This window comes from Poecile atricapillus, chromosome 1 (assembly GCF_030490865.1).
Source record: "Poecile atricapillus isolate bPoeAtr1 chromosome 1, bPoeAtr1.hap1, whole genome shotgun sequence".
Lineage (NCBI taxonomy): Eukaryota > Metazoa > Chordata > Aves > Passeriformes > Paridae > Poecile > Poecile atricapillus.
The window spans coordinates 24,977,383-25,002,218 of NC_081249.1; the positions used below are offsets into that span (position 1 = coordinate 24,977,383).

A 24,836-nucleotide genomic window follows, 5' to 3' on the forward strand; every position below is an offset into this window, starting at 1 on the left:
GTTGTTTAAAACCATAGATTCAAACTGATCAAAAGGGATGTAACATTTAGTTAGGTACCATCTATTTGCATCACACACTTCCCTGCCTTTTCTGGATGGTGGGAAATTTACTCTGCTCCTTGATAGCTGCAGTGCATCACGTAAGTGTCCTCAGTGAACTAGCTGTGGTTTCCAGCACTGCTCCCCAAGAGATTAAATCTTAATCAGAACCTGTCCCTGAATCATCAAGAAGTGGTTTAAACAGTGGCTGTTCTGCATTTTACCTTCCTCTTGTCTCTTTGGATTCCACCGTGGCACCCTGGTCCCTAATTAAGAATCTGTCATGCCCCTCTGGAATCCTTGTCTTTTCTAATTACTATTAACCTTTTTTATTTGTATTACTAGAGGACACAGAGGTTCCAGTTGGACACTGAGGCCTCTTTGTATTAAGAGCTGTGTATACATATAAGAAGTAGACAACCCCCATTAATGAACTAATGGTGTTGCTCTGTGGTAGGGAAAGGATAAAGCAAATACTGGAGAGAAAAATACCCAACCTCTTTATTTCCCTGGCTTTATGTACACTTAACCTACTTTTTATTAAGCTAAGGAATTTGGAAATATGACCCTACTTTTTTTTTGTTTATCCTCTGTCTCTGAATGTATTTGCTGTCTTTCAGGTGGACTAGGACTTACCTGCCTGTGGTCTGCTTGAGTGTTATTCTGGTACATTTTGAATAGTGTGTGAGGCTATGAATGTGATCTGTGTGAGAGGTCATGCTCCTGAGCTTCCTCTAACTGTAAAGGATATCATGTACCATATGTGTGATTTTATCATGGGCCTGGCCCACGTAACTGCACTTCAGCATTCTGTTGCAGGGCTGATTTTTGTTCTTCAGGTCCCTTACTGTGTTTTTCAGCTGTCTGTAGGAGAAGGTTGCCAGAATCACATTAAAATTTTCCAGGTAAATAGTGGGTTTGCTTCATTTTATGGGATCATTAATGCTTTACATCTCTAGCAGGATGGAAATGCTAAGATATTTTTAAATTCTTTACCCATATGCTTCTGTCTTCTGTTGTATAAAAATGCCACTGCAGCCACAGAGCTGAGAAAATGTACCCTGCTTCTTTTATCTCTCCAAAGTCTTTTCCCTTGTTTTGAAGGAAGAAACAGCATTTCTAAAGATTTACTGTATCTTACTTTATTGTTTTGAGGAAGGTGATTTTTAACTGGAAACGTGCATTACAGTGCTGGCATGGCTAAGGTCTCAGTGGTGTATTTGGCATGTATTTTAAGCTTTCAGATCTGACAGGGAACAATTTGCAGTGCTTTGGTTTTCTTTATTTGTTGTTTCTTTAATCAGCAATTTAAAGTTTTTGCCTTTCTCTAATCATATCTCTCCTTACCCTCTCCCTTTTCTTCCCCCTGGACCTTTTTTTTTTGGCCTATTTCCGGTTATTGTTCAGTCTTTTATGAATTATGTGTAGCCTCGTATGAGGTAGTAGTACACGTCTGAGTTTCTTAGAATTACTGAGTTTAATGTGTTGGAGCCTTTGGGACATTTTATGTTAATGTGGGTTACGTTATGAGACAAGACATTTGCTTCTTTTAAGAGAAACCTGGATTTACTGCGATTTCTTGGGAGATGTCATTTGTGTTTGAAGAGCAGAAGTAATGTTAAGGTTTCTCAGAGTGAAAAGAGGCCTTGATGAACAAAGCAGATGAAAAAGAAAATGGGGTGGGTACAAAAAAGTGACTAGGAAGTAGCACGTGTAAAAGGAGATAAACCTCAGTTATTGTGCAAATAGTTTAAGATAAAACTTATAAATTGCAACTATATCATTGTTGTGTGAATATTAAGACCATATAGGAGAGGGCATAGAAGAAGCATCAACATCGAAAAAATTCCCAGCATCTTATTCTTACAAGGGATGTTGGCATGATAGTTTTAGATTTCTTATTGTAATTAAGAAGTAAGTTAATAGAGTAATCAAAAAGTATTTCTTACAAGAGACATGAAGGTTGTGGTGTTTTCAGGAGGGCTCTCTCACCTCTTGTGTCCTTCAAACTTGCTGAATTTATCTTTTGGGCTGTAGTACTTCCATAGGGCTTCTTTAGGATTCCCTTTATCTTTTAGTGTAGTAAAGGGTTATGCTCAACCCACAGTGATTTATCGTAGTACCAAACAATTTGAGGAGTTTGGAGGGGTGTGGGTATGTGTGCTTTCCTTGAGGAAAGGAAAATTCTTCAACTCTTATTGTTACAAAATTCCTTGTATTACAGACTAGTGGCTTTAATTGAAGACTCATCTGAATTTTGTGTAGAAAATGATAGTGACTTGTGTCTTAAATTTCTTTGTGCCAGGTTCACCCTGTCATGCTGTCACATTTGTTATTTTTTGCGGTATCGTGGGGTCAGAGGTATCTCACATATAATCGTGTGGGAAGGCACTACCTTGGTTTCACCTTGGTGGAATGTTTGGAGTCAACCTTATGTGAAGTTCCCAGTGCTGTGCAGGTGGATTATGCTGTGAGTTTATGTAACCTTGACATACACGTGTGTTTGACAAAACCTCCTCTGAGTGTAATGCATGATCAAAGGCCATGATGCTGTGTGTTGCAACACCTCGGTTTCCAGCGACTTGCCAGTGCACTTCGGTGTTAGGCTTTCCCCTTCTGACAGAACGAGGTGTTCAGTTTGGGGAGTGATTTGTTTGCTAAACTACTTCACAGAAATCAATGAATTTATTGTGAAAGGATGCTAATGTGCACACAGAGTTTAGTTAAGTGGTGGTACGTTAAGCCATGTCCCCAAAGCTCTTGGGGCTGGCTGCTTTTCCGTGGAAGGGCTGCACTTTGCTTTTGGGGTAGACAGAGGTTGAGCTGAAGGCACCGTGAGTGCGGCTGCAGAGAGCAGACAGCAGTGTTGCCAAAAACTGTCTTAAATTCAGTCAAGGCTTTCCTCTTTGTGAAATTGTTTTTCTGCTGGGGTAGGAAGGGGCTGTTTAATAAACTACAGATAAAGGTCGCTAACATCAGACCCTGGAATTGGTAGATTATTAACTCCGAGTGCTGGTATTTTCCGCGGGGGTTTCCGGTGCATTTCTGGTATGTTTTCTCGTTAAAAAACCGATGCCCAAGGGTGGACCGGAGTCAGAACGAGGGCACCGACAAGCCCCACCGGCGACACCGGCCACCCGCGGCTGCACCCTGTGCGCGGTCACTGCTCGTCCCGGGGAGGGGCTGTCCTCGGGCTGCCCACCGGGCTGCTTCGCCCTGCAGCCAAACCCGCCACGGCACCGGGCTCCGTGCAGCACCATTCCCAAAAATTCAGAAGCCCGGTGCGGCGAGGCCCGGGGCCGCTCCCACCGGCGCTCCCGCCCGCGGCCGGGGCGGGGCTGGGCAGGGCCGGGGAGGGGAGGGCCGGGCTGGGCTGGGCTGGGCTGGGCTGGGCAGGGCCGAGCCGAGCGGGGCCGCGCCTCCCTCCCTCTCTCCGCCCCTCCCTCCCTCTCTCCGCCCCTCCCTCCCTCTCTCCGCCCCTCCCTCCCTCCCTCCGCCCGCCCCTCCGGGGCAGAGCCGCCCGCGACCGCGCCTGGCCGGGGCACCCCTGCCCGCGCTCCTGCCCGCCGCCCCCCGCCCTCGCACGCCATTTCCTGTGCTCCGTGTTTACTTCCCGGTTCAAAGCCGCCAGTGGGAGCGATCGGCGCCGCTGCCCGCCGAGGGAGCGGGAGGTGAGGGGAGCGGCGGGGCGGGGGACGCCGCTCCGCCGCGGTGCGCTCCCATCTCCTCCCCGCGCTGAGCCGCCCGCCTCTTCTCTTGCAGGTGTACCCGGAGCCGCGGACGGAGGGCGAGTGCCTGAGCAACATCCGCGAGTTCCTGCGGGGCTGCGGTGCTTCCCTGCGCCTGGAGGTGAGTCGGGGCTGGGGGCACTCGGCTCGGTCCCGCGGGCGGGGGGTTTCTCGCCCTCCCTTTGTGCCTGGGGACGCGGCTGACAAGATGGTGGCGGCCGCCCCTCCCCTGGCTGCGGGCCCGGGGGGCTGCGGGGAAGCCCGGGATACTGCGGGGAAGCCCGGGGCTGTCTCGGTGCCGCGCCCCGGCGGAGCCGCGCTGGCTGGGAGCGGGGCCCCGGCACCGCGTGGAAGGGCCGTGCCGCTCCTCGGGCAGGGCGCGCCCCGTCCCTCCGCCACTGCCGACAGCGAGTGCCGGGGACGGGCTCTGCCCGGCCCCGGGGCCGCTAAAACCGCTGCTCCCCTGTCCGAGTGAATTCTCGGTACGTACAAATTGTGTCCGATTTATTCGTGGAACCGCAGGGGTCGGCTTAGAGAAATTAAGTTGCCTACTGCCGAGTGAAATGCTAATTGAAGAAAATGGCAGGTGCTGGTTCTTCTATTTAAATTTGCGTTACATAAAAGCCCAGCAAACTGCCATCTTTTCCGAACGTGTGTTCGCAGGGTTGCAAATTAGGTTCTCGAATATTGCTGGTATATTTAGCTATAGCAAGTACATACTGCTGTCGAGTTTACTTGATGTTGGTGTGTGGGAAGGAACTGATGAGATTAAAAACAGGTTTCAGCTTCTCTGCGTTGGAAAGTGAGAGGTATTGTAATTTCAGTTCTTGGAGACATTTTTTTTTTGTGTGGAAAAATTGGTTTATAGTGCTTCTGAACTTAAATTAATGTATTATTGTGTTAATTAATTCACAGGGTCTTTTGGTACCTCTGGTCTTGCCTGTGATTTTGCCAGGCAGTAACTGAATGTCATTAAAAAAGACTGCTTTCCTGAGGCCTCTAAACAGTGAAAGATCATTAGTGAAATAAATGATACTTGCAGGACTTGTCCTTAATCTCAGGTTCCCACATGGATGAAGATGGAAATTAAGACTGCTTTTAGCACTCCTCTTGTTAATAAGTCCTTACATTTTTATCTCCCTTCTCCCATTCAAATACACAGAAAATCCCTTTAAGATTTCTTGGGAAGAAACCCAAATCAAGTTCTGAAATACTCAGAAACCAGATTCTGGGGTGAACAGTGCTTTATATCAAGCATTCTTTTTGCTTTGGAGCAGCTGTCACTCCCATTTGTATTTTCTAGGGCCACACTAAGTTTTCCATGTTTTGAACATTCATGTGTGTAAGCAGATCCAAACTTCACGTGGTAGTCATTCATTAACTGGGGAGGAGGTGCTTCAGATCGCAATGCAGAAATAAAGTGAGTGTTGTAAGTGTTAAAGAGGGGGATGTAGCCTTTTCTAATTTCCTTTATCAGGTCTGTCACACAGCTGGAAGCTATTGCGATTGTGACAGGCCGGGAATAGTTACACTGTTGTAATTTGTTCTCTTGTCTAGTTGCAGAAAGTTGCAAAGAGCTTTTGTCAGCTCTTTTCCTTAGGGTGACCAGAAAATGAAGAAAAATGATTAAAAGAGGAGATAATTTTGGCCTTGTTCTGAGAGCCTGAATATTTTTGGGAATAGTCAAATTGTTAACCTGGCCTCAGGGGCTTCTCAGCAAGACTGCCGGAAACACCTTTCTTACGTGGAGGTAACTGGCAGCAGTAGCTTCCAGCTCAGCATGTTGGAACAGGAATTACTCCCAAGCTACCAGAGAGTTCAGAAGCTGGCAAGAAAGGGCACAAATGCTTGGACTTATGGAGCTCTTGTGCGTGTATTTATGGTTTGTACATTGTCTGTTCCCTGTTGTTTTCTCATTAATTTTTCCAACCCCCTAACTGTGGCCAAAGATGAGGGCAATGGCAACCTGGATTCAACCAGGGAGGAGCTGGCAGGGGCCTCTTGGCCATCCGCTGCTCCTGGGCTCTTTCCCTCTGTTAACAAGGTGTGAGTCAGCCCTGGAGAATCTGTGCCTTCCTCACTCTGGGAACTGGGAAGATGCCACAGCTCCCCTGTGTAGAGTCTATGTAATGCTTCCTGAGGTGCAGTCAAGGTTTAGAGATTGCATTGAGCAAAGAGTGTGAGGAGCATCTCTGGAACCGCTTTAGGGGATATTTTCTGAGAGGGCAGATGAACGAACGAAGAGCTAATGGTGAGTACAAATACTTGACAAAGGGGTGGATGCGTATGTGGTACCTTAAATAACAGAAACATTTGGACAGTATGGGAATCAGAGGGAAATCTAGGTTGCTGTGGGGAGATGTGATGTTATTCTGTGCACTAATTTGGTGCTTTTCCTAATTAGTATTCCACAATGTGGAGATTTTGTGACCTATAAGGGTTGTGCTTGAGCCTTACACTGAATGTGAATTACATGTAGTTGGATCAGATGATTTCTGTGTGTGTAATTTTGTGGGCCTGGTAAAGGCATGGTAGTGGTTTGATTAGCCTAAGATTAGCATTGCACAAGCACTTTTTGCTCTCAGATCTGAACTCATCTTGGAAGCAGTGGTGTTGTATTTTTATGAAGCCATGTCAGAGCTTCTTGCCTTGCTGGAGCTCTGTAGGTCCCCAGTTTTGGAGACTTTGTTATGGCATGTTTGAGAATTGGATAAACTGCTGTGGTTAATGGAAAGTTGCACAGCAGTAGATGGCTTCTTAGAGGTGCTTTCATCTGTGGATCTATTTATTAGAGGACACAATAACTTTGGTTGTTTTCCTACATGTAAGATAAGGGGCAGAGGTGAGAAAATCTGTTGGTTTGAAAAAGTGCTGGTGTCTGAAAGTTGTTCTTGTTTTCTTCCTCTTGCTTCCCAGTAAGTTTGGGTGGTTAGAAAGATAATAAAACATTCAGAAAGGGTATTTCAAATTCTAATGAGGAGGATCGCTGTTCCTCAGAGGAAACCAATGGCTCCCTTCCCACACCCCCTAGTATTTTTTGATATTTAAGTGTTCCAGAGAAAAGAGAATACTTAATTTGGAGCTTGCAGCAATCTTTGTAAAGCAAAGCATGATTCCAGAAATAACCAGAAGAATGTGCTGCAAGAATTGGGCTTTTAAAATTATTTTTAATACAGTTTTCTTGTATGAGGATACAAAGAACTGAGACCTACTAATTAAAAAATGTTCCTAAGACCTCCACCAGGAACTGAATTTCCATATTTTTTCACTTCAGAAAGCCATTAATGCTTCCTTAGTATCATTGTCGTGTTGAGTAGTTTATCCTACTTTGAGCCTTCAGTCCTGTTGCTGAATGTCTTTATAGATGAGACTGTAGAATAGCTACTTGTGTTGTCACTTCACATCTTATTGTGCACCTTTTCCTTGGGCAAATAGAATATTTGCTATATACTGTTTCTTGCCTTTTTCCTTTAAAGGCTGTTTTCCCATCCAGTTTTTTTCTTTGGATGAGAAGACATTTAACTGTACTCCCTTCTGAGGAGCATGACCAGCTTTTCAAAACATGGTCCTAGATACTTGTACTGGAGGGACTCTGATCTAGAAGAATATGGGTGGATATTTATAGTTTAGAAGGAACTCACCGCAGGTATATCTTCCACAGAAGTCTGGTAAAGGAGAGAAAAATGAAAAAGTGATGGCTTATTTTTGCCTGAGCCCTAGCAAGTTTTACCATTGTGATTGTCTTGTACCTATGTCACGTTAGTCTAGTTTTGTTCTCTTTCAAAAGAGCTTGAGCTTCCTGAATATAATGCACTTTTCTTATTCTTTGACCTAAGCTGTTTGACAGCTTGCAGGACCAAAACAAGCCCTGGAGAAATCACTGTATAGTTCAACAGCAGTGAAGTTTGCTGGAGGAGCAGTTGAATGTAGAATAATAACAAAAACAGGTTAATGGAAACCATTTAATATCTGCTGTTTAAAGGGCAGAATGCTTGATATATCCTGTGAACAGTGTCATGGTCTGTGTGATCAAATTCCCTAAGTAGCATCTTGCAGGATTTTTTTTTGCTGGCTTTCATCAAATAAAATATTAATGCTTGCTTATCTGCAAATATCTAATGTTAACAGGTTTCTTGAGCTCAAAAATATTTTTTTTCTCTGACTTTTATACTGATGGGTAAGATAGCAACTGCTTAATGGAAATAGACAAGCCATGGATCTGAGAATCTTTACCTGCCAAGAGACCTGCTTGCCTCTAGGATTCAAGGATGGTCATTTTATTACAGAGGCAGCAATGCCAAACCCAGGACTTTTTTCCATAATAAACAAACCAAAGAAGAAATAAAGCAAACCTGGCAGTCTTACACAGTCTAGGGAGATCCTGTGTTTGTATATTATAAACTCTCTTGTACAAGAGGGATTTGCCCTTAAGGTTCAGAACACTGCATGCAAATTAGTAAAATATAATGCATAGCACTCAAGATTTAATCAAGATATACAAATGCCTGTGAATGTCTACAATGGAGCTCTGGCCTTGGGGAAATGTTTGTAGGAGTGCCAATGTCCCTCTGTTAGAGCAGGTAATCTTTTGGGAGCAAGGGTACCTATCTGTGTTGTTCCCTCACACCCACTGCTAACACAGCTGTTCATCTGTTAGATGATGCTTCTTTCACCTGAGCCTTGCCCACTTCTTTAGATCATTACAGCTACAATCCTACTACCAGTGTGGACTTGGAAAGGTATTTTGCCAGTTGATTTTCAAAGACCTATTTGAATAAGGAAGGTGTAGAGCTGTGCTGCTAGTGTGGATGGACTTAGCTGACATTCACTTGTTAGTGAATTAGGAATAAATAGGTTTCTAGTACTGAAGAGCTTTATGCAGGTCTTAGGATGATGATACAGAAATTAAATCACCGATCTATTCCTTTCAGCCCTCGTTCAGACTATCATTATTTTGCAAGAACAAGATTCCTTAGATTTGCTCCTGGGTTTGTTCCAACACAATGCCTTTCTAACCCAGAAGGTGTGCTGCCAAACGCCTTCATGATTCTTAAATGTCATTAACATTTTCCAGAATGTCAATGTTTTAAAGTTACCATTCTTTGCTTACAGAGTGCACATTGTGAACTTTTATTTCTAGGCTGAGATCTTACTGGTATATTTCTCAAAGAGGAAAAGTTTTATCTTTAAATTAAGATGTGTCTACTGTATTCCTTCCCCCAACTCCCCAATTTCTACTTGTTCACAGAACTATTTTGAATATGTTTTAGATATTGCTTACAGCAAAATGTAGTGTGACTGCAACTTGTCTGATACATACAGATTTCCAACATATGACTACTTCTCTCTCCCTCACACCCTCCATTTCTATCCTTTTTCTCATGTGTAAATATGTGTTTTTGAGATGGGGAGATGCTTCTGCTTGACTTATGTTATTTTCATAAGAATGGCTTCCTGTGATACGAATAATTTTTATGATGCACATAGTAGCAGGCCTAGGACTGAGACTGTGTTTCATGTGTTTACCAATCCTTTGTATTCCTATTGAAGAGGAGCCTTTGAATACTACTTTAATGGTGTCTTACAGATAGAATGGTGGAAAATCAGTATTTTTTTTTTTTCTGAGATTAAGCCAGTTCCTCATCTTGTATACTATTCATGTATAGTGTCATGCTGGCTGAGAAGGTGACAGAGAGACAGGAACATACGATATTGGACAGGAAGGAGTGTTAGTATCAGAAACTGTTGCAGTTTTATTTAGTGAAACCCAGTCTAAAGCACAAATGTCCATGGTAGCTTTTCAAATCCTTACACAGTTTCCTTTTCATTTAGACCTTCCTTCTGTTTCCATGAGAATTTATTTCTTGTGATTCTGCCTTGTGTGGGCTTCTTGCATCAACAGTAGCATGGAATTATGCTATCACCTCTTGGCTAAAGTGAGTCCAGTGGCTTTCAATAAAGAGGAAGAATGAACCTCCTTATTCAGGTGCATGTTCAAAATCACCTGATATATGAATATTTTAAAAAGACTTAGAAAAAAGCTATCAAGTAACAAAGGTGGGATTACAAGCCTGCCTTTGTAATGAATAATGTAACAAATAGCTGGGAGATGTACCTTTTTTTTGCTACTTGAGGTTTATGTTCAGTATTTTCCAAGTAAAAAATATTTTTGAATTAGACCATTTTAGTTCCTGGCAGTTCTTTTGTATTGTATGATTTGTGGTACTTTGAGGAGAAACATATAAGACAGTGTGCTTGTAGAGTCTGGCACAATGGATCTATCATGGGTGCAGATTCCTTTCTTTGCTGCATGAAGCATATGTGAGGGTGAGTCTAGTGTGTCAGAATTCATCCAAAATGTTTCGGTCATATATTTCGGTGGCCAGTATGCACAAGGCAAGTTGCAGTGACACAGTAAATACTAACTAGTCCTCCTGGTTTTGGCTGGAATTGAGTTAATTTTATTCCTAGAAGCTGGTATAGGTGCTGAATGTTTGATTTAGAATGAGAATAATGGCAATAACTCACTGTTTTAGTTGTTTCTGCGCAGGGCTTACACTAAAGCAAGGACTATTTAGATTTTTGTGCTGTCCTGCCAGGGAGGAGATTGGGGACAGGAAGCTGGAAGGGGACCCAGCCAGGACAGCTGATCCCAGCTGACCAAAGGGATATCCCACACCATGTGGTGTCATGCTCAGCATTGAAGCTGTCCCACCCATTGTGGGGCGTGGGTGTCCACCTGCTGTTCGGGGGCTGGCTGGGTCCTGGTCAGCAGGTGCTTGTGCATAATTTCTTTTCTATATTCTCTTATTGTTGTTGTTATTTTTTCTTCCTTCTCTGTCATATTAAACTGCCTTTATCTCAACCCATGAGTTTAACCTTTCTTTCCAATTCTCTTCCCTATCCCACTTGTGGAGGGGGCTGGGGGATGAGTGAGTGAATGGCTCAGTGGTGTTTAGCTGTCTGCTAGGTTAAACCACAGCACTGGTATAGATCTGTTCAGAGCAGTTTTGCAAATGAGTTGCTCTGTGGTTTGTGAGAAGCTTCTGTGTAACTGCTTCATTTGTGGTGTTTGGGTCTTGAGAATAAAATGAACTTTCATCTAGCAATTAAAATGTATTGCACGATTAATTGAGAATGCACAGAAGGCTTCAATGTTATGCTCATGTTCAAATATAGCAAAATGTTTTCACAAGAGGATTTCATTGCTTCTGTGATAGAGTTAATCCTCTGAAGGAAGGTGTGCAAAATAGGAAAGTTGGGAGAAAAGTGTGGGTAGAGAGAGTTGGAGGGTTTTGAGCAGAACTTCAGAGTCCTTAAAGCATAAAAAGGGAGCAGAATCTGCTTCCCAATTTAGACGCTGTTGTCCTGACTTTTCAGAGGAGTTCTTGCTCTCTGATTTCTTTAGCCTTCTCGTGCCCTCCTTTGTTGTGAAGCACAGTGAGGAAGGGCTCATCTATTGGTTTTCTGAAGGGTGGGAGCTGTGGGAAGGGGGACCCTTCTGCTTAGTCCTGAGCAGGAAGCAAGCCGTGCAGAGGTGGTGGGGATGCCAGGTGTGAAGGCAGGTCCTGGGAGGAGAGCAGGTGAGCTGCTGTGTCCCTCTCAGCAAGAGAACAGCAGGGACAGAGAGAGGAATGGAGGTGGCATTGGGACAGTGTGACATCTGCTGTGAGCCCAGTGCTCAACAGAGAAGTGCATTTCAGAAGTCAAGTCTTGTTCCTATCAGGACCTGCCTGCCTTTTTACTTAACAGAGGATTGCTATGGTCTTGTTAGTTGCTGTTGTAGTTTTTATGAATGCCTTATGAAGTTGGACTTAGGAACTGCCAGAATCCCTCCCTACACACAGACTTTTTCTCTTGAATAGTTTTGAAGAGACTTTTTAGTTGGCAAACATACTGAAAATAGAAATGTAGGTAAATCTTGTACTATACAACTACAGTTGTGTATACTGAACACATTTACATTGTTATTAGGTGTCAGATAACTTCCCAAGCACGTGTGTGACAGAGGAAAACCAGAAAATATATAAAATAGGTTGTAGGTGGTGGTATATCGTGTAAAGAAAACTTGAGTACCTGCAGATCTTAATGACGTAATGTTGTGTTTTCTTAACGTATGCATTTGGACTAAGAAGGTCCTCAGAGCTGAAGTGCATCCTGCAGTATGTGAGATGACAGTGCTCTTCAGGAACCTGGAAAACTTTCTCTTCTTGTGACAATGACTGTATTGCATCATTTTGGCAAGGGAGGAATTCTGGCAGAACAGTTGCTTTGAAGCTTACCTCAAATGAGGACTGTGCAGAAGAGAGTCCAACTTGGCAAAGCAGGCTGCTGCTTTTGTTTACTGTCATCTTGCCAGAGTCTTTTGATTCTACTTTGAACTTAAGAGTCGACATAAATTACTTCAGTTATCTGTAAATGATGGAGTACCAAATCTAGGTCTTTTGTGAGTGGCTCTGAATTTTAAAGTGCTTCCAGCTTTGCAGCTGTTCCTGACTTCTGCTTGCAAGTAAATATCCTGGCATGTGTGGGAAAGGTGATACACATTGTGCTGTGGAGAGTAGTTTTCACAGGCTTGATTTTGAAGGATGATGTTGATGAGAGGGGAAAAGCACCTTGCTCTAATTAAAAGGAAAAGAAATAATAGAATATGGTGATTTCTACATTTCCTTGAGGGGAGTTATCTTACTGTGCTCAGCTGAATACACAAATGGCTCTAGAACTTGCGTGTTTCAGCTTGAGCCCTCTATTTCACTATAGTTAACTGTGTTTAGATGTTTTAATCGGATGCTGGGCTGGTCCTGTCAGTATTACTGAGAGCTGGAGTTTACCTGTGTGAAGAGCAGCATGCTTTTTTGACACTTCTAGCTTTTCTCAAGTCTTTCTGTTTTTCAGTAAATACTAAAAAATTCTAGGTAATGGGGAAAATTGTAGTGCTGAAAACCAGGGAGCCTTGTTACTGAAAAAAGCTGCCTTCAGCTGTGTGCCTCATATTCCACATCGCGGATGAAGCCAGCAGGATCCAGCTGGTTGGGTAACTTGGGGGCAGGTGAGGAGGGAGATGGAGCTATGTGGGAAAACGATATGGTGTTTTCAGTAGGTGGCAGTCCTTCTCTGAGTCAGTGCAGGGCCAGTGATGAGCTTGGTTACAGAGGCAGGGGGAGAGGAAAAAAGAGGGAGCAAAGTTTTTCTGTCAGTGCCATCTTGTGGGCCGAGTGTAAGCACGAGCCTGAGCCTGGGAAAGAAGAGGGGTGTTCCTTCTGGTGCAGGGCTGGCTGCCTGCGGGGTGTCCTGGGGTGGCTCTGCCCTTCTGGCAGCTTTTGCTGGGAGCCTGTGTGGGAGCAGCCCAGCAGCTGCCCTCTTTACTTTTGGGGCCAGCAGGGAGAGGGTGAAGCGTTCTTGGGGTACCCATTGCTTTCTGAAGGGCTGGGGCTAGAGGCTCTTTTTTAGCAGATGAAATCCTCATTAATTCCTCTCCCCCCAAACTTCAGCTGAAGTCATAGACTTCTTCCAGTTTTTTGACTGTTGCTGGCCACGCTTCTTTGAATGGAGTGTTTAAAACTGTTAAGTAGCAGTTGCTTTTGAGTCCAATTTAGAAATAAAACATTAAATATTGAGCCAAGCTCCTTTGATATGAATCCTCAATGCTACTTGCTTCACCAGCCCTATGGAAGGTAGTAGTGCAGCTGTCTTAGGCTGTGAAATAATAAAGGAAAAACTAGAGGTAGGGGAACCAAAAAACAAATACATGCTACTACTAGCTGATGTAAGGGCATCTTCACAGATTCTCTCCTGCTAGTGAGTGATTATTTAACATCTAGATTTAAAAAAAAACTATTCCCACGCTCTCTACTCTTATTTTCAACCCCTACCCCTGACACATTTTCTTTGAGGAGGGTAGAAGTCTTGTTATCAGAGACAGGACTAGTGATGGTTAGTAAGAATATGGTGATGACATGCTTAATAGTTTTTTCCAGATATATATATACTTGTTAAATAATGCGTAGAATTCCTGCCTGTCAAGTCTTCTCAATGTGATGTCCACTCTTGTTTCACAGCAATCCCTAGGCTGTTTTGCATGATGTTTTTAGGAGAGTTTTGTCTGGAAGTGCCAGCAAAAGCAGTTCTCCTAGGCAAGTACTGCTGCAAAACAAATCGCTGCCCTAGCTTTAACTAAATTATCTCTCCTATTTCCTCCCCCTCCCCTCTTTAAGCTCCCCTCTGAAAAATTTCAAGAATGGATACTCTGGGTATCTGTTTTCTTGTTGCCCACCTGCCTGGCAGTGGCTGAGCCTGGCAGAGAAGGGCACACTGGTTTAGATCAATGTGAGTTGCAATGGGAGCACCCCTAGCAATGTACAAATCAGTTCCATGTTTCCTAACAGAGTTGTAAACTTTGTAAGCAAGTGTGTATTGTCTGTGTGTTTTTACATCATCTAGATGAGTTTACATTGTGTTTCACGATTCTTTCTAAAGAAATGGGAGCAGAAACGCATCTTGCTTTGTGTTTAGGTGATCTGACAGACTCCCAGTGAACTGTTCATTGCTTCCCTGCCAATCTGTGCATTAGATTTTTCTTCCAGTTGTAACTGACCCTCAGAACTGGATTGGTTGAGTGGTTGGCACAGAAGACACAGTGGAGAAGGGAGGAGTCTGGGACGTCCTCTTTTGACAGCAGCCATCCAATCTAAAATAAATAGATCTTTACATACTTTTTAACTGGAGCAGACTATTCTTCAAATGTTTTGAGGTTCATTCAGTCAGTACAAAGCAAGGAGACGGGGAGAGGGGGTGGAATTTATCACACCCCCCACACTTGTTCACTTAATTAATGAATAAAAATGAGATAAGAAGAAGACAGTTCCGAATTCTTAAGTCTCTTAGCAGAAGGTGCCTGGAAGCAGTTGGTTTTAAATCATCAGGCACAAAGATTCCTACTTGTTAAATTCACTGGTTTTCGGTTCCAAACATATTGAAGTGCCTTTTTTTTTTAATGTTCTATATGTTTGTTAGCTTCACAGAGTGCCCTCAAAATGTACACTTGAAGCAATTACCATGTTTTGTCTAAAAGCAAGCCTCTGCAGAAATCATGACATAGTTAATCATATTTTGTTCTTCAATCAAAGTCTTTGCTGTTAACACATTTAAATCATGTATGTTAAAGCATTTAAGTGTGTGGGGATGGGGTAATCACTCACTTTTTTCCTCTGAAGATGGATGCCAAATGTTTAGGAAAGTGTTTGAATTACAAACATGGAACAGGATGTTAATCTATACTAATCTAATCATTATTTGAATAGGCTATTTAAATCCATCCACCCTGTGGGCTTGTGAGCAGCATAAAGTAAATGACAAGAAAATGCATTTTCACACCCTTTGCCTTAGGCTACTTCTTCATCCTGGTGTCACATGAACATTTTGCAAAAGATAAATTTCACGGATAAATGCAGCTGAAGTTATTTTCTGTACTTGGCAATAAAAGTGAAAGAGCAATTCCTCATTGTTCAAATGCAAAGTTGTAATAATTACCTGACTTTGATATTGTAAACTGCTGATAGTTAAATTGACCGCATCTACGTATTATTTATGGCCTAAGTTAATTAGTTGGCTTGGAGGGCTCAGCAGTTTTGAGGATGCCAGTCAGCTAGTTGTTTTCTTTTCTGCCTGTACTTGCTTATTAAGATGGCTTTTCTCTTATTTTTTTTTGTTAATATTTCTTGCCAGATGTATTTCAGGTGTCACTATAGCATTCAAAACTAAGTGAATGAATGTAATTTTATTTCTAACTGTTGTCAGCAAATGCAGAAGAGTGTACATGTGCCTTTAGAGCACTCCAAAAAAATCTCAGGTCTTGGGAAAGTACACTTTGAGACAGAAATGAGACTTGTAACTTAAAATGCTGCAGTCTGTTGTCCTCAACTGACGCACTCAAAAACATGTAATTTGGGGTTGTTTTAAAAAGGTGTAAATAAATCAGCTTTTGTATTAGTTTAGTTTAAAATAAGTAAGTGGAATGCTTACTTTTGTATTGTAAAAGCATTGCAAGACTAGAGCAACTGTAGGCTTAACCTTTGCACACCACACTTTCCTCAATTCCATTTCTGATGTGGATGTTACTAAAGAGATTTTGTCTGTTTGACCAAAGAAATTGTTATGCCAAACCCAAAAAGTGTTGTTGGGCCCCCTCTTTAAGTGCATTGTGCTAAATAGGTAATTGCTCTGTTTTTTCCAGGAAACTTGCCTGGCTCCAGCTGGAAAGCTGTTCATTGCTCTTCCTTTGTTCATTGGATGGTCTCAGACTTGGATTTAAGTATGAGTTTGGAGGCAGAATTAGTAGCTGCTGTATGAATGTAGTGCTTTCCACAATACTTTTTTTGGTTTGGTTTCTGAAGGAGTGGTATTACCTTTGTTTCACAGTGCTTGAGCTGCAGCCTTGAGTGTCTGTGGTTTGACACAGCTCCTCTGGGCCTCATTTGGAGCTGTGAGTGCAGAACATGACGCAGAGCAGGCTGTGGTCCTAGGGCAGATAAACCACTGTGGCAGTAGAGCAGCAGTGACACATGCTATCACGTGTTTCTTGCCCATCCACAGTCTAGCATGGGTGCTTGGCAGGCTGCAAGGTGAGATGGTGCAGGAAGGTCAGCTGGTGGAAATAACCCTGCTAACCTGCTTTCTCTCCTACCGAATTGACCTTGTGGAGGTCAAGAAGGAGCTGGGGCTGGCACAAAGGGGGAGGATAGGTTATTGTACAGTGAATATGTAGATCATCTTTAGGTGATCCTAGACTTCAAAACAAGTAAAGAGAAAGTTTTGTGGCAGCTTGGTGATGTGTGGGAGATCTGCTGTGTCTCCATCTCAGCCTCTGCACCTGAGCTGTCAGCTTATCTGCCAGTGGTGATAAGCTCAGGTTTCTGCTTTGTGCTGAGCTGGGAGGAGATGGGCATGTTCTCAACTGCTGTGTTTTCTAAGTGTTGATAGTAGAGGGATGATGTGACTTGGCTTCTACACCAAGTTCTTAGTAACTGTTTCTCCTCTCCCATTCTCTCTTTTCTCCTTGGCTCTGGTTTTCCACTTGTGTTTTGAGTTCTTTTCTTCCTTCTGCAATGTTTTCCTAGGTGTCTTGCCTCTGCTTCCTCATTCCTGTCATTCCTTGTTTAGCATCAGCTATCTAACCCTGATTTCTGATGCTTGCAAGGTCAGTGCTGTGTCAGATTGAAGAGACAAGTATTTTTTCATCTGTTGCCACTACTTACTGGAGACCCTCTGTAGTGCTGGTCGGGTGCTCGAAATGCTGAGAACTACTCCAGGAAAAAAAACTGGATTGATTTATTTTTCAGCCAACTTGGTTTGTTACAGCAAAGCAGGTGAAGGCCTCAAAAACTAGTGGGAGAGTGCAATTTTATAGCGGAGAGTGTAGTTAAAGCAAGTGGGTTTTGAAAGGCTGCAGGTGTCTGTAACACTAGCCTTTGCCCCACTTGGCTTCAGCACTGTCTTATGGATCCCAGCTAAAGTTAATTTTGGACAGCCTTCCTGTTATAATCAACAACAGAAGCCTCTCTAGAGGATAACCTGTGGTGGGTGAGATCAAGTCTTTAGGGACACAAAAGAAGACAGCATTGACCCAGACACCTGAAAAATACTTTCCTCAATTTAGGTGAAACTTGTTACTGACAGTGTAGTTTTTTGTCTGGCATGCTCCCCCCCATCATTTCTGGATGTAGCTTTTGTTTTACATAGTTTTAATTGGGCAGTTGCTTTCTCTTGGAGGTGAAGCTTGTCAGACCTCTGCTCATGCCTCTTAAGAGACTTTAACTGTTGGAGGGATGTAGTGCAATGCTCACTCCTTCAAATAGGGTCTTAGTTGTTTTACTTCACTACTGAAAGTGCTGAAGCTGGATTGAATTCTAATTGCTGCTTGTAATTGCTCTCAAGTTCAGTCTGTTCTTGGTAGTAGTTAAGGCAGGTCTCATCAAGGAGTGTCCTCACTACCTACTGAATACTAATATTTTCACTAGATAAATGGCCCAAGGGAAATAATTATATTTTCATGGCAGTGTCTCCTCTTAGGTAACTGTGGTGATGCTTGAAGTGAGATATACCAAGGCTTGTTTGAAATAATCCTGATTTTAATATTAAGACAACTTTTTCATCTTTGTGCATTTATTTTTCTTCTGTAGAGTAGGGAAGCTTTGTAGTCCAGAAGACAAAGCCTTGGGTACCCTTCTTGTGAGTTAGTGAAGAATGTGAAATCACAGCATGAAACTCATTTCTCCTTTATTTTCTTGCATTTTAAAGAGCCTTTCGGAGGGAATTTATGCAGGCAGATGCAGCCTCCCCACAGGCAGTGGCTTGTTTGACATTCAGAAACTTGTTCTCAAGCAACTTGGAGAGAGCATGGCTGCTCACCTGCTTTCATGGCTTGAAGAGTTTTTGACAGAATATCTTGGCCACTAGTTAGGGTGGCAGTGGGAGGGAGATAATCTTATGTTGGAAGACCCAGTGGCTTCTAGTACTTGGAAATGAAATTGTTCAGAAAGCATTAGAATCATGGAGTTTAGGGTGGTGAAGTGCCACGAAGCAGGACTTGAATTGCTTTGGTATGATACAGATACTGCATTATGGCTTAACTCCATTTTAAAAGGTGGCATGAAGTTTGGGATTATGGTTTGAATGTCTGTCTGAAAGGAATTGCTTGTAAAAGGTAGCGTGGAAACCATTGCTTGCAAGCTTTGAGCACAGTCTTCATGGGTGGATTTATTGTTGGGGTACACTAAAACTAAATGAGTTGCAGTGCCCAAATATGAGGAGTATGCACTGTACCTGTACAGTATATGTGTACTGTTTTATCAGGTGTGTTGTACTGAGCAACAGCCCAATTGGTGCAAAATAAGGCAGGCTCTTCTAGAAGCCTGGCAAAGGCTTGGGCAAAACAAATTCTGCTTGGCAGTTTGATAGTACAGAACAAGCATTCAGTCAGTTCTAAAGAAATAAGAAGTGCTTTTTAATAATTACTTTGTGTCAGTTTTTTTAAAACTTATGTTTATTTCCAGAGCTACTGTTACTATGTAGAGTTTAAAAAGAGTGTTCTCTTGATACTGTTCACTAGAAGTTGTGATCTGTTGGAAAACTTCAATATTGTCCTAACTTGCGCTTTGTTTGCTTTGCGCTGTTTCTTGCAGTGTATTTGAAAGGGTTTCTCACCCACAGAGGTGAATTTTCATTATATTTGTTTTGTTTTTTGGAACACAAGTCACTTTCCTGATGATGTTGTCCATAAAGATAAGATGCTGGCAGTACCATTTTGAGTAGCAGTAACATTTTGGGATAACTTTGCTGAAGATTAAGCAATTCTGCTTTGTTGCAACCATGTCTTTACATTTCAAAATGCTTCTGCAACATCCAATTGGAAAGATTGGCTTAACTTTTCAACCTTCTTCTAGAATGGCACATTGTACTCCATTATCCACACAGGATATGATGCTTCCTTTTGCCAGGCACAGAGCGCCTCTGAGTGCGCTCCTCTGAGGCTGGATCTTTGTGATCACTGCCCTAGTTACTGTTTGTAATAAATGACCTTTTGCTTTTCTATTTTGTTTCATTGGCATATTATGTGTTAATAAATCAGTATGTTTTGCAGTCAGCATGTCTTGTAGAAGTTAGATTTCCAGTGCTGTGTGACTCTGGAAATAAGTGGACCTCTACTTGGGAGTCATGGCTAAAATGTTGATGTCTTGAGACTGATGTTAGTCACATTAGTGATCTCAGCAGGGATTTTTGAGGAGTGTAGTGGAAATAATAATCTGGAAAGGATCTATATGTGCTTTTAATTTGGCTTTTCCTGAGACTTGTGCTAAATGCCAGTGTTACGGCATTTATGGCTTTACAGTGATGACTTGTGTTTCTGAGGATGCTGTAGATCCACGTGATTTGATTGGTATCCTTTTATCTGAAAGTATTATGTAAATCATAGTTTCAGTTTAGAATGCTTTCTGAAGCAGGGTTTCAGTTGTATTTGAAGCCTCACCATTAACTCAGCAAACTTGCCTTGACCATGTGTTAACGTATCACGTGAAATTTTTATAACAAAATGCTACTTCTGTGCAATAACTTCAATATATTGGTATAGTGATATTTGGAGCTGTTTCTTCTTGCTCATCTCCTTGCTATTATTTAAGCCTAGACGTTATTGCTAGCTAATTTTGAAGTGGTGCAAAGTTGTGTCAGTGTTTAGGTGGTGTATTTAGTGGTATTAGCATTAGTGTGTTTGCCTCTCTTGGTGGTGAATAAGGTTTGTTGCACATCTTCTGCTCTGGCTATGGATTGCTAGTGTAAAATTGGGTAATCCCAATAGTCCATAGTCTTAGACACAGCCCTACCGCTTTCTGTGACTCACCCCATGATTCTGTGATCTGTGAGCAGATCCCACACTGGAGAGGTGTGGGTGGCACACCTATGGGAGGCATTGAGCCAGCATTGGCCATTGGAGTAACGGGATGCAGTTAGACAGAGCTAGGTACAATGTTGTCTGTCTTCTCAGAAGTAACTCCTGTCATAATATTTCTGTGTCTTCCAATATGGCAATTTAATTGCTTAGCTCAACTTTTGAATCCTGTAGTATTTGTGAAACAAAATTTGATGCGTGGTTTTGAAAATTTGGGGAAAAAATTTTAATTACCGTTACTAAAAAAAATCCTCCGTAAAACACTGTTTGAGTAAGAGCACTAGCATAAAAATCTTTTTACCTAACTTGGTTGTGGACATTAAAAGTGTTGCAATAGTAGTCTTACTGTCTTCAATGACGTAAGGATAACTATGCAAGTTCAGATCAAAGGCTAGCTTACCTTATCTTGTGAGATGTGGGGCTATAGTAGTTGACTGGAAAAAAGGGTAAAAAGCCCAGATAAAAATAAAAAATGGTGAAAATAGAGCATGATACCTGCTGTTAAATCTTTCCAGCTTCTGACAGTCCCTAGCTGAGGAGCTATAGGACTCTTGTAGAGTCAGGGATGTATCCCTATATATTTAACAGCCCAATGGAACTCATTCTATGGCTCATTTAAATAGCTTTCTAAAGGTATGTTGAGCTCTCTTTACCTTCACAGTATCCTATGGCAGTAAATTCAATGCCTAAATTATGCATTTATTGTTATAAGTTTCCTCTTGTTTGTTCAGCTGCTGCAGCTGGTGGCAGTGAGTGCCTTTGTTTTTGTGTCAGAGATGTTCTCCACACTGTATCTGAGTTCATATGGCGTTAGGGTACTGCACTACATCCCTTCTCTTTCCAAGATGAACACATTTAGTTTACTTTTTCCTCATGTGAATACTATTGCACTAATTAATTTGTTTAAACAGTTTGTATCTCTGTATCCTTTCTTGTTTTGTAGTATCACAGTGGACCACAGCTTTATTTAGGTTACATAAATACTATGGAAATAGTAAAAAAAGTCAGTTTGTTGCCTCTGTCTTTTCTAATTTTCCAGTATTGTTTTTCTTGGACTCCATGACTCAGCTGATTAATGACCTGAGGTTGTTACCTTACTGACATCTTTTACTTGCCAGTGTAAATAGCTAATTGCGAGCTTATTTCTGCACAGGTATAATGATGGAATTTTGGTGGGGTTTTTTCTATTATTTTGCCTTTGGGTAGGTTTTGCATTTGTTGACACTGGATTTGACCCTCCACTTTAATGTTTGGCCATTGACAACATTGTGTGGTGGCTGTTCTGTGAGTTCAAGTTCTGACTAATTCAAATAATTTGATATTCTCATCAAAGTTCTCTCTTCATACCTTTTGTGAAATTGCAGGTACATTGTGTTGAGTAATGTGGCTCCCAAGCTGTATCTCTGTGGGTCACTTTTGATATTCCCTTCATAGTGAAACCCAGCTGTTTGTATACAGTTGTCATTTGTTTCTTCTGTAGCTCTTCTGAATCTTCAAGAGGAGTCTCATAGCTCCTCTTGGAGGTAAACAAATTACCTTTGTTTAAAATAAAACCAACCCCTGCTGTGCTGTTTTTTCAAAGGATATTCAGATATATTGTATTAACTGAACTACCCTACGTTTGGCTAATTGCTTTAAGAAGCATTTCTGGAAAGGCTTCTTCCTTCTACCAAGGCAATATTAATTCTATTCTTTTTTCCTATTTATGCAAACCTATTTATGCAAAAATTATTGCATAATTTTTTTATTTTATTGTATTATATCTTTTATCAGTTTACCAGGCTTAAGTATTTGCTTTACTGGTCTATAGGTCTCTGGATCTCTTCCTTTCTTTCCTTCCTTGATCTTTAAAGGTTTGGGTCATGTTTGCTGCCTTCCATTCCTCTGCTGCTGAGGCTGTGCCAAGTATTGTGTCACTCTCTGTAGTTAAAATTTCAATTTAGTGTGTGAATTCTTTTACTGATGGGTGTCATGGAGTCCTGGCATATCACTCCTGGCTTGGTCACTCACTATTCTGTGAATTGTAGCATCAAGATAAATTATATTTACAGCAGTGCTTGGGAGAAATGCTATATTTAAAGGAAATGGAATAGTCTGCCATTTCAAAACTTAACAGAACCTGTTACAAGAAAATGAAGGAATTGAGTCTGTGTGAGGTGCAGATAAATTGACTCTTCTGTCAACAGAAGAGATAAATATGTGAGGTCAATAGGATCTTGGTAGCAGGCAGCATGGAGAGCGTGGAAAGGTTTTCTATTTCTCTTTGCACAGGAACTAAGGCTTAGTCAAAAAACCCCAAGCAGTTGGCAAGGTTATAATAAATGAAAGGAAGTGATTCTTCACCCTGTAACTAAACTGTGCAAATGATTTCTGTGATTTTTGTAGAAGTTGAAATAGCATAGTTTATGAAGTAACTAAAGAAATGGAAAAAATCCATTTGAGATTTTTAGATGCAGATAGTCCCTGAGACAAACTGTTGGGGAAAACCTTGAAGTATTACTACGTAATATTTGCCTTTCTCTATTCTTGTTTATTGGCAAATCTGAGATGCAGGTTTTGGGCCTGAATAGGCTGTCACTGATTTTTCCTAAGTGCTTGTCCGCAGATGGCATTCCTAGCTGCTGCTTGGAGGAGAGTATGGCCCTCTGCTAGAAATTCTTGGTGTTGAGGAGCAGCAGTTACATTAGCAAAAGAGCTCACACCAAAGCAATCTTTGCCAGTCGCTGAACTGTTGTAACTTGTAAAAGGACAAGGTAGCATACCTGAATCTTCCACCAGATTCCAAGCTCTTGTGCCTGTGTATTGACAAATTCCTGACAGTACAGGGCATCAACTACCAGGGGCCTGGACTCCTCAGCAGTGGGTGCCTGCATTAAGGTGATAGGATGGGGCTGTCTCCATGGTTGCCATTGCTCTGATGGTGGCTGGGGCTCGCTGTGTTCCGCGGATGGCTGTAGGAAACCCGGGATGTGCTTGCTGGATCAGGATGCTGGATCAGGGCCCAGGCAGCACTGGTGAGGCAGTGTGTGCTGTCAGGGGGAGGCTGGGCTGGGGACTCTGTTCTGTGAAGGTAGGAGTGGGAGCGGCTGTGTTTTGGAGAGGACACTGAAGTTAAGGCACCTGCAGTGGGGGAGGTGATGAGGCTAGAAGAACCCTGGACTGTGGAGATGAGATTGTTAAGAAGGAATTAAGATAAACTGTTGGACCTGCCTGCTCGCAGTATCACCTCTAGCTGCCCTTGTCAGCTTGGCTACCCAAGCCCATCATATAGTGTATCACCTGATGAATCAGAACTATCAAATTCTTGCAATAGCTAGTTCCTTGAAGGAAGTTATCTTTATTTCTTTCTGACTGAATTCCCAGCCATTACTATGAATAAGCAGAATTGGTGTGGATTGAATTTTTGCGGTTGCTTGTAACCTGCTAGAGGGCATCTTTTATTAGTTTGAAATGTGGAAAATTGTATAGATATTCCCATAAATGTTAAGCTTGAATTTCTTACAGAAACTTACTAGTGAATGATGCTGGATGATTGGCTGTGGCTGGACTGTAGCTAAGTGTTTGGGTAGGTTTGTTTTTCTTTTTTTTTTGTCCCTCTGGCAGATAGGATATTTCTCCCCCATGTATTGTTTTAGGTGCTGGTCTTGTCTGATACTGGACTGGTTTAGTTCATGAGATTTGCAGCAAGCTTTCCACTTGCTGGATTAATTTTCTATGAGTTTAATAGCCCTTAATTTCACTTTTTCACCCTGAGTGAAGGCAGTATAAGGTGGTGTGAAAGAAAGTCTGGGAGATTTTACTCCTGAAATCTTACAGTGATCTGTGGTCTTGCAAATCCTGAGCAGGAATGGTTTTACCTAGACGTGTGCTGCATGTCTCTCATGCACCCTGAGGTGTCTGCCTCGTCCTTCAGAGAGGTGACTTGTCTGCTGTCCTGGCAGCTGCTGGATGCCCTCAACTTCCAGGCTGTTGCATTAAATTGGCTTCAGTTTTGTCTTGGCCAAAGACACTGGGTCCCATGGCTGTCCAGGCAGCTCCACCAGCCCTGCCGTGGCAGGAGGGGCTGGTCACCGCAGCAGCTGGTGGTGAGGCCTGTTCCTGCTTCCTGCATAAAGTCTGTGCCTGCTCTTTCGAAATGAGTATTAATAAATGGTGGAGGGTGCTGGATCACATTGTTGCAGGTACCTGTGAGAGAGGGAGAGATCCATCCCTAGGTCCCTTTTTAAAGAGTATTTGTACTGACTGTACTGTCATAATGGTAAACTATGGATGGAAATGGGTGTGCTTGGAGGGGGAGCTGTAGCTCAGGGATTGCATACAGCTTTGTGTTCTTCAATCAACTTTTAACAGGGAAATATTGAAGTGAATTTTCTCTTGTTGAAACCTGAAGTGTTGGTTTTGGGGCTTGTTCATTTCTGCTAACTATTTGAGAATTACTTTTTTTCCATTTTGTGATTCTAAATTAAATGAAAGTTTCAACAAGCTATATGAAAATTGAGTAAGCCTTTATTAATTTTTGGCACTCTCTGCAGTGTATTAAGGAAGCAATTGAGATTTGATTAAATCCCTTTTTAACAGAAAGGTCTAGCATTTCTTTTTTCATTTTTTTCCCTTTAATTCTTGCATTT

The 24,836-nt window shown here is 42.2% G+C and overlaps 1 protein-coding gene across 5 annotated transcripts in view; it reads left to right on the forward strand.

Annotated features, from left to right (window-relative positions):
• The window catches only part of ARHGEF7 (Rho guanine nucleotide exchange factor 7), a 118,139-nt gene that overhangs the window by 11,577 nt on the left and 81,726 nt on the right, over positions 1-24,836 (forward strand). For 3 of the 5 annotated variants that reach the window (XM_058840761.1, XM_058840727.1, XM_058840745.1), the window contains exon 2: positions 3,802-3,888. In XM_058840761.1, coding sequence (XP_058696744.1) covers positions 3,802-3,888 — 87 coding nt within the window. Of the gene's footprint in view, positions 1-869; positions 945-2,344; positions 2,510-3,566; positions 3,711-3,801; positions 3,889-24,836 lie in introns of those variants that run through there. The other 2 variants (XM_058840737.1, XM_058840752.1) reach the window with 2 other exon arrangements.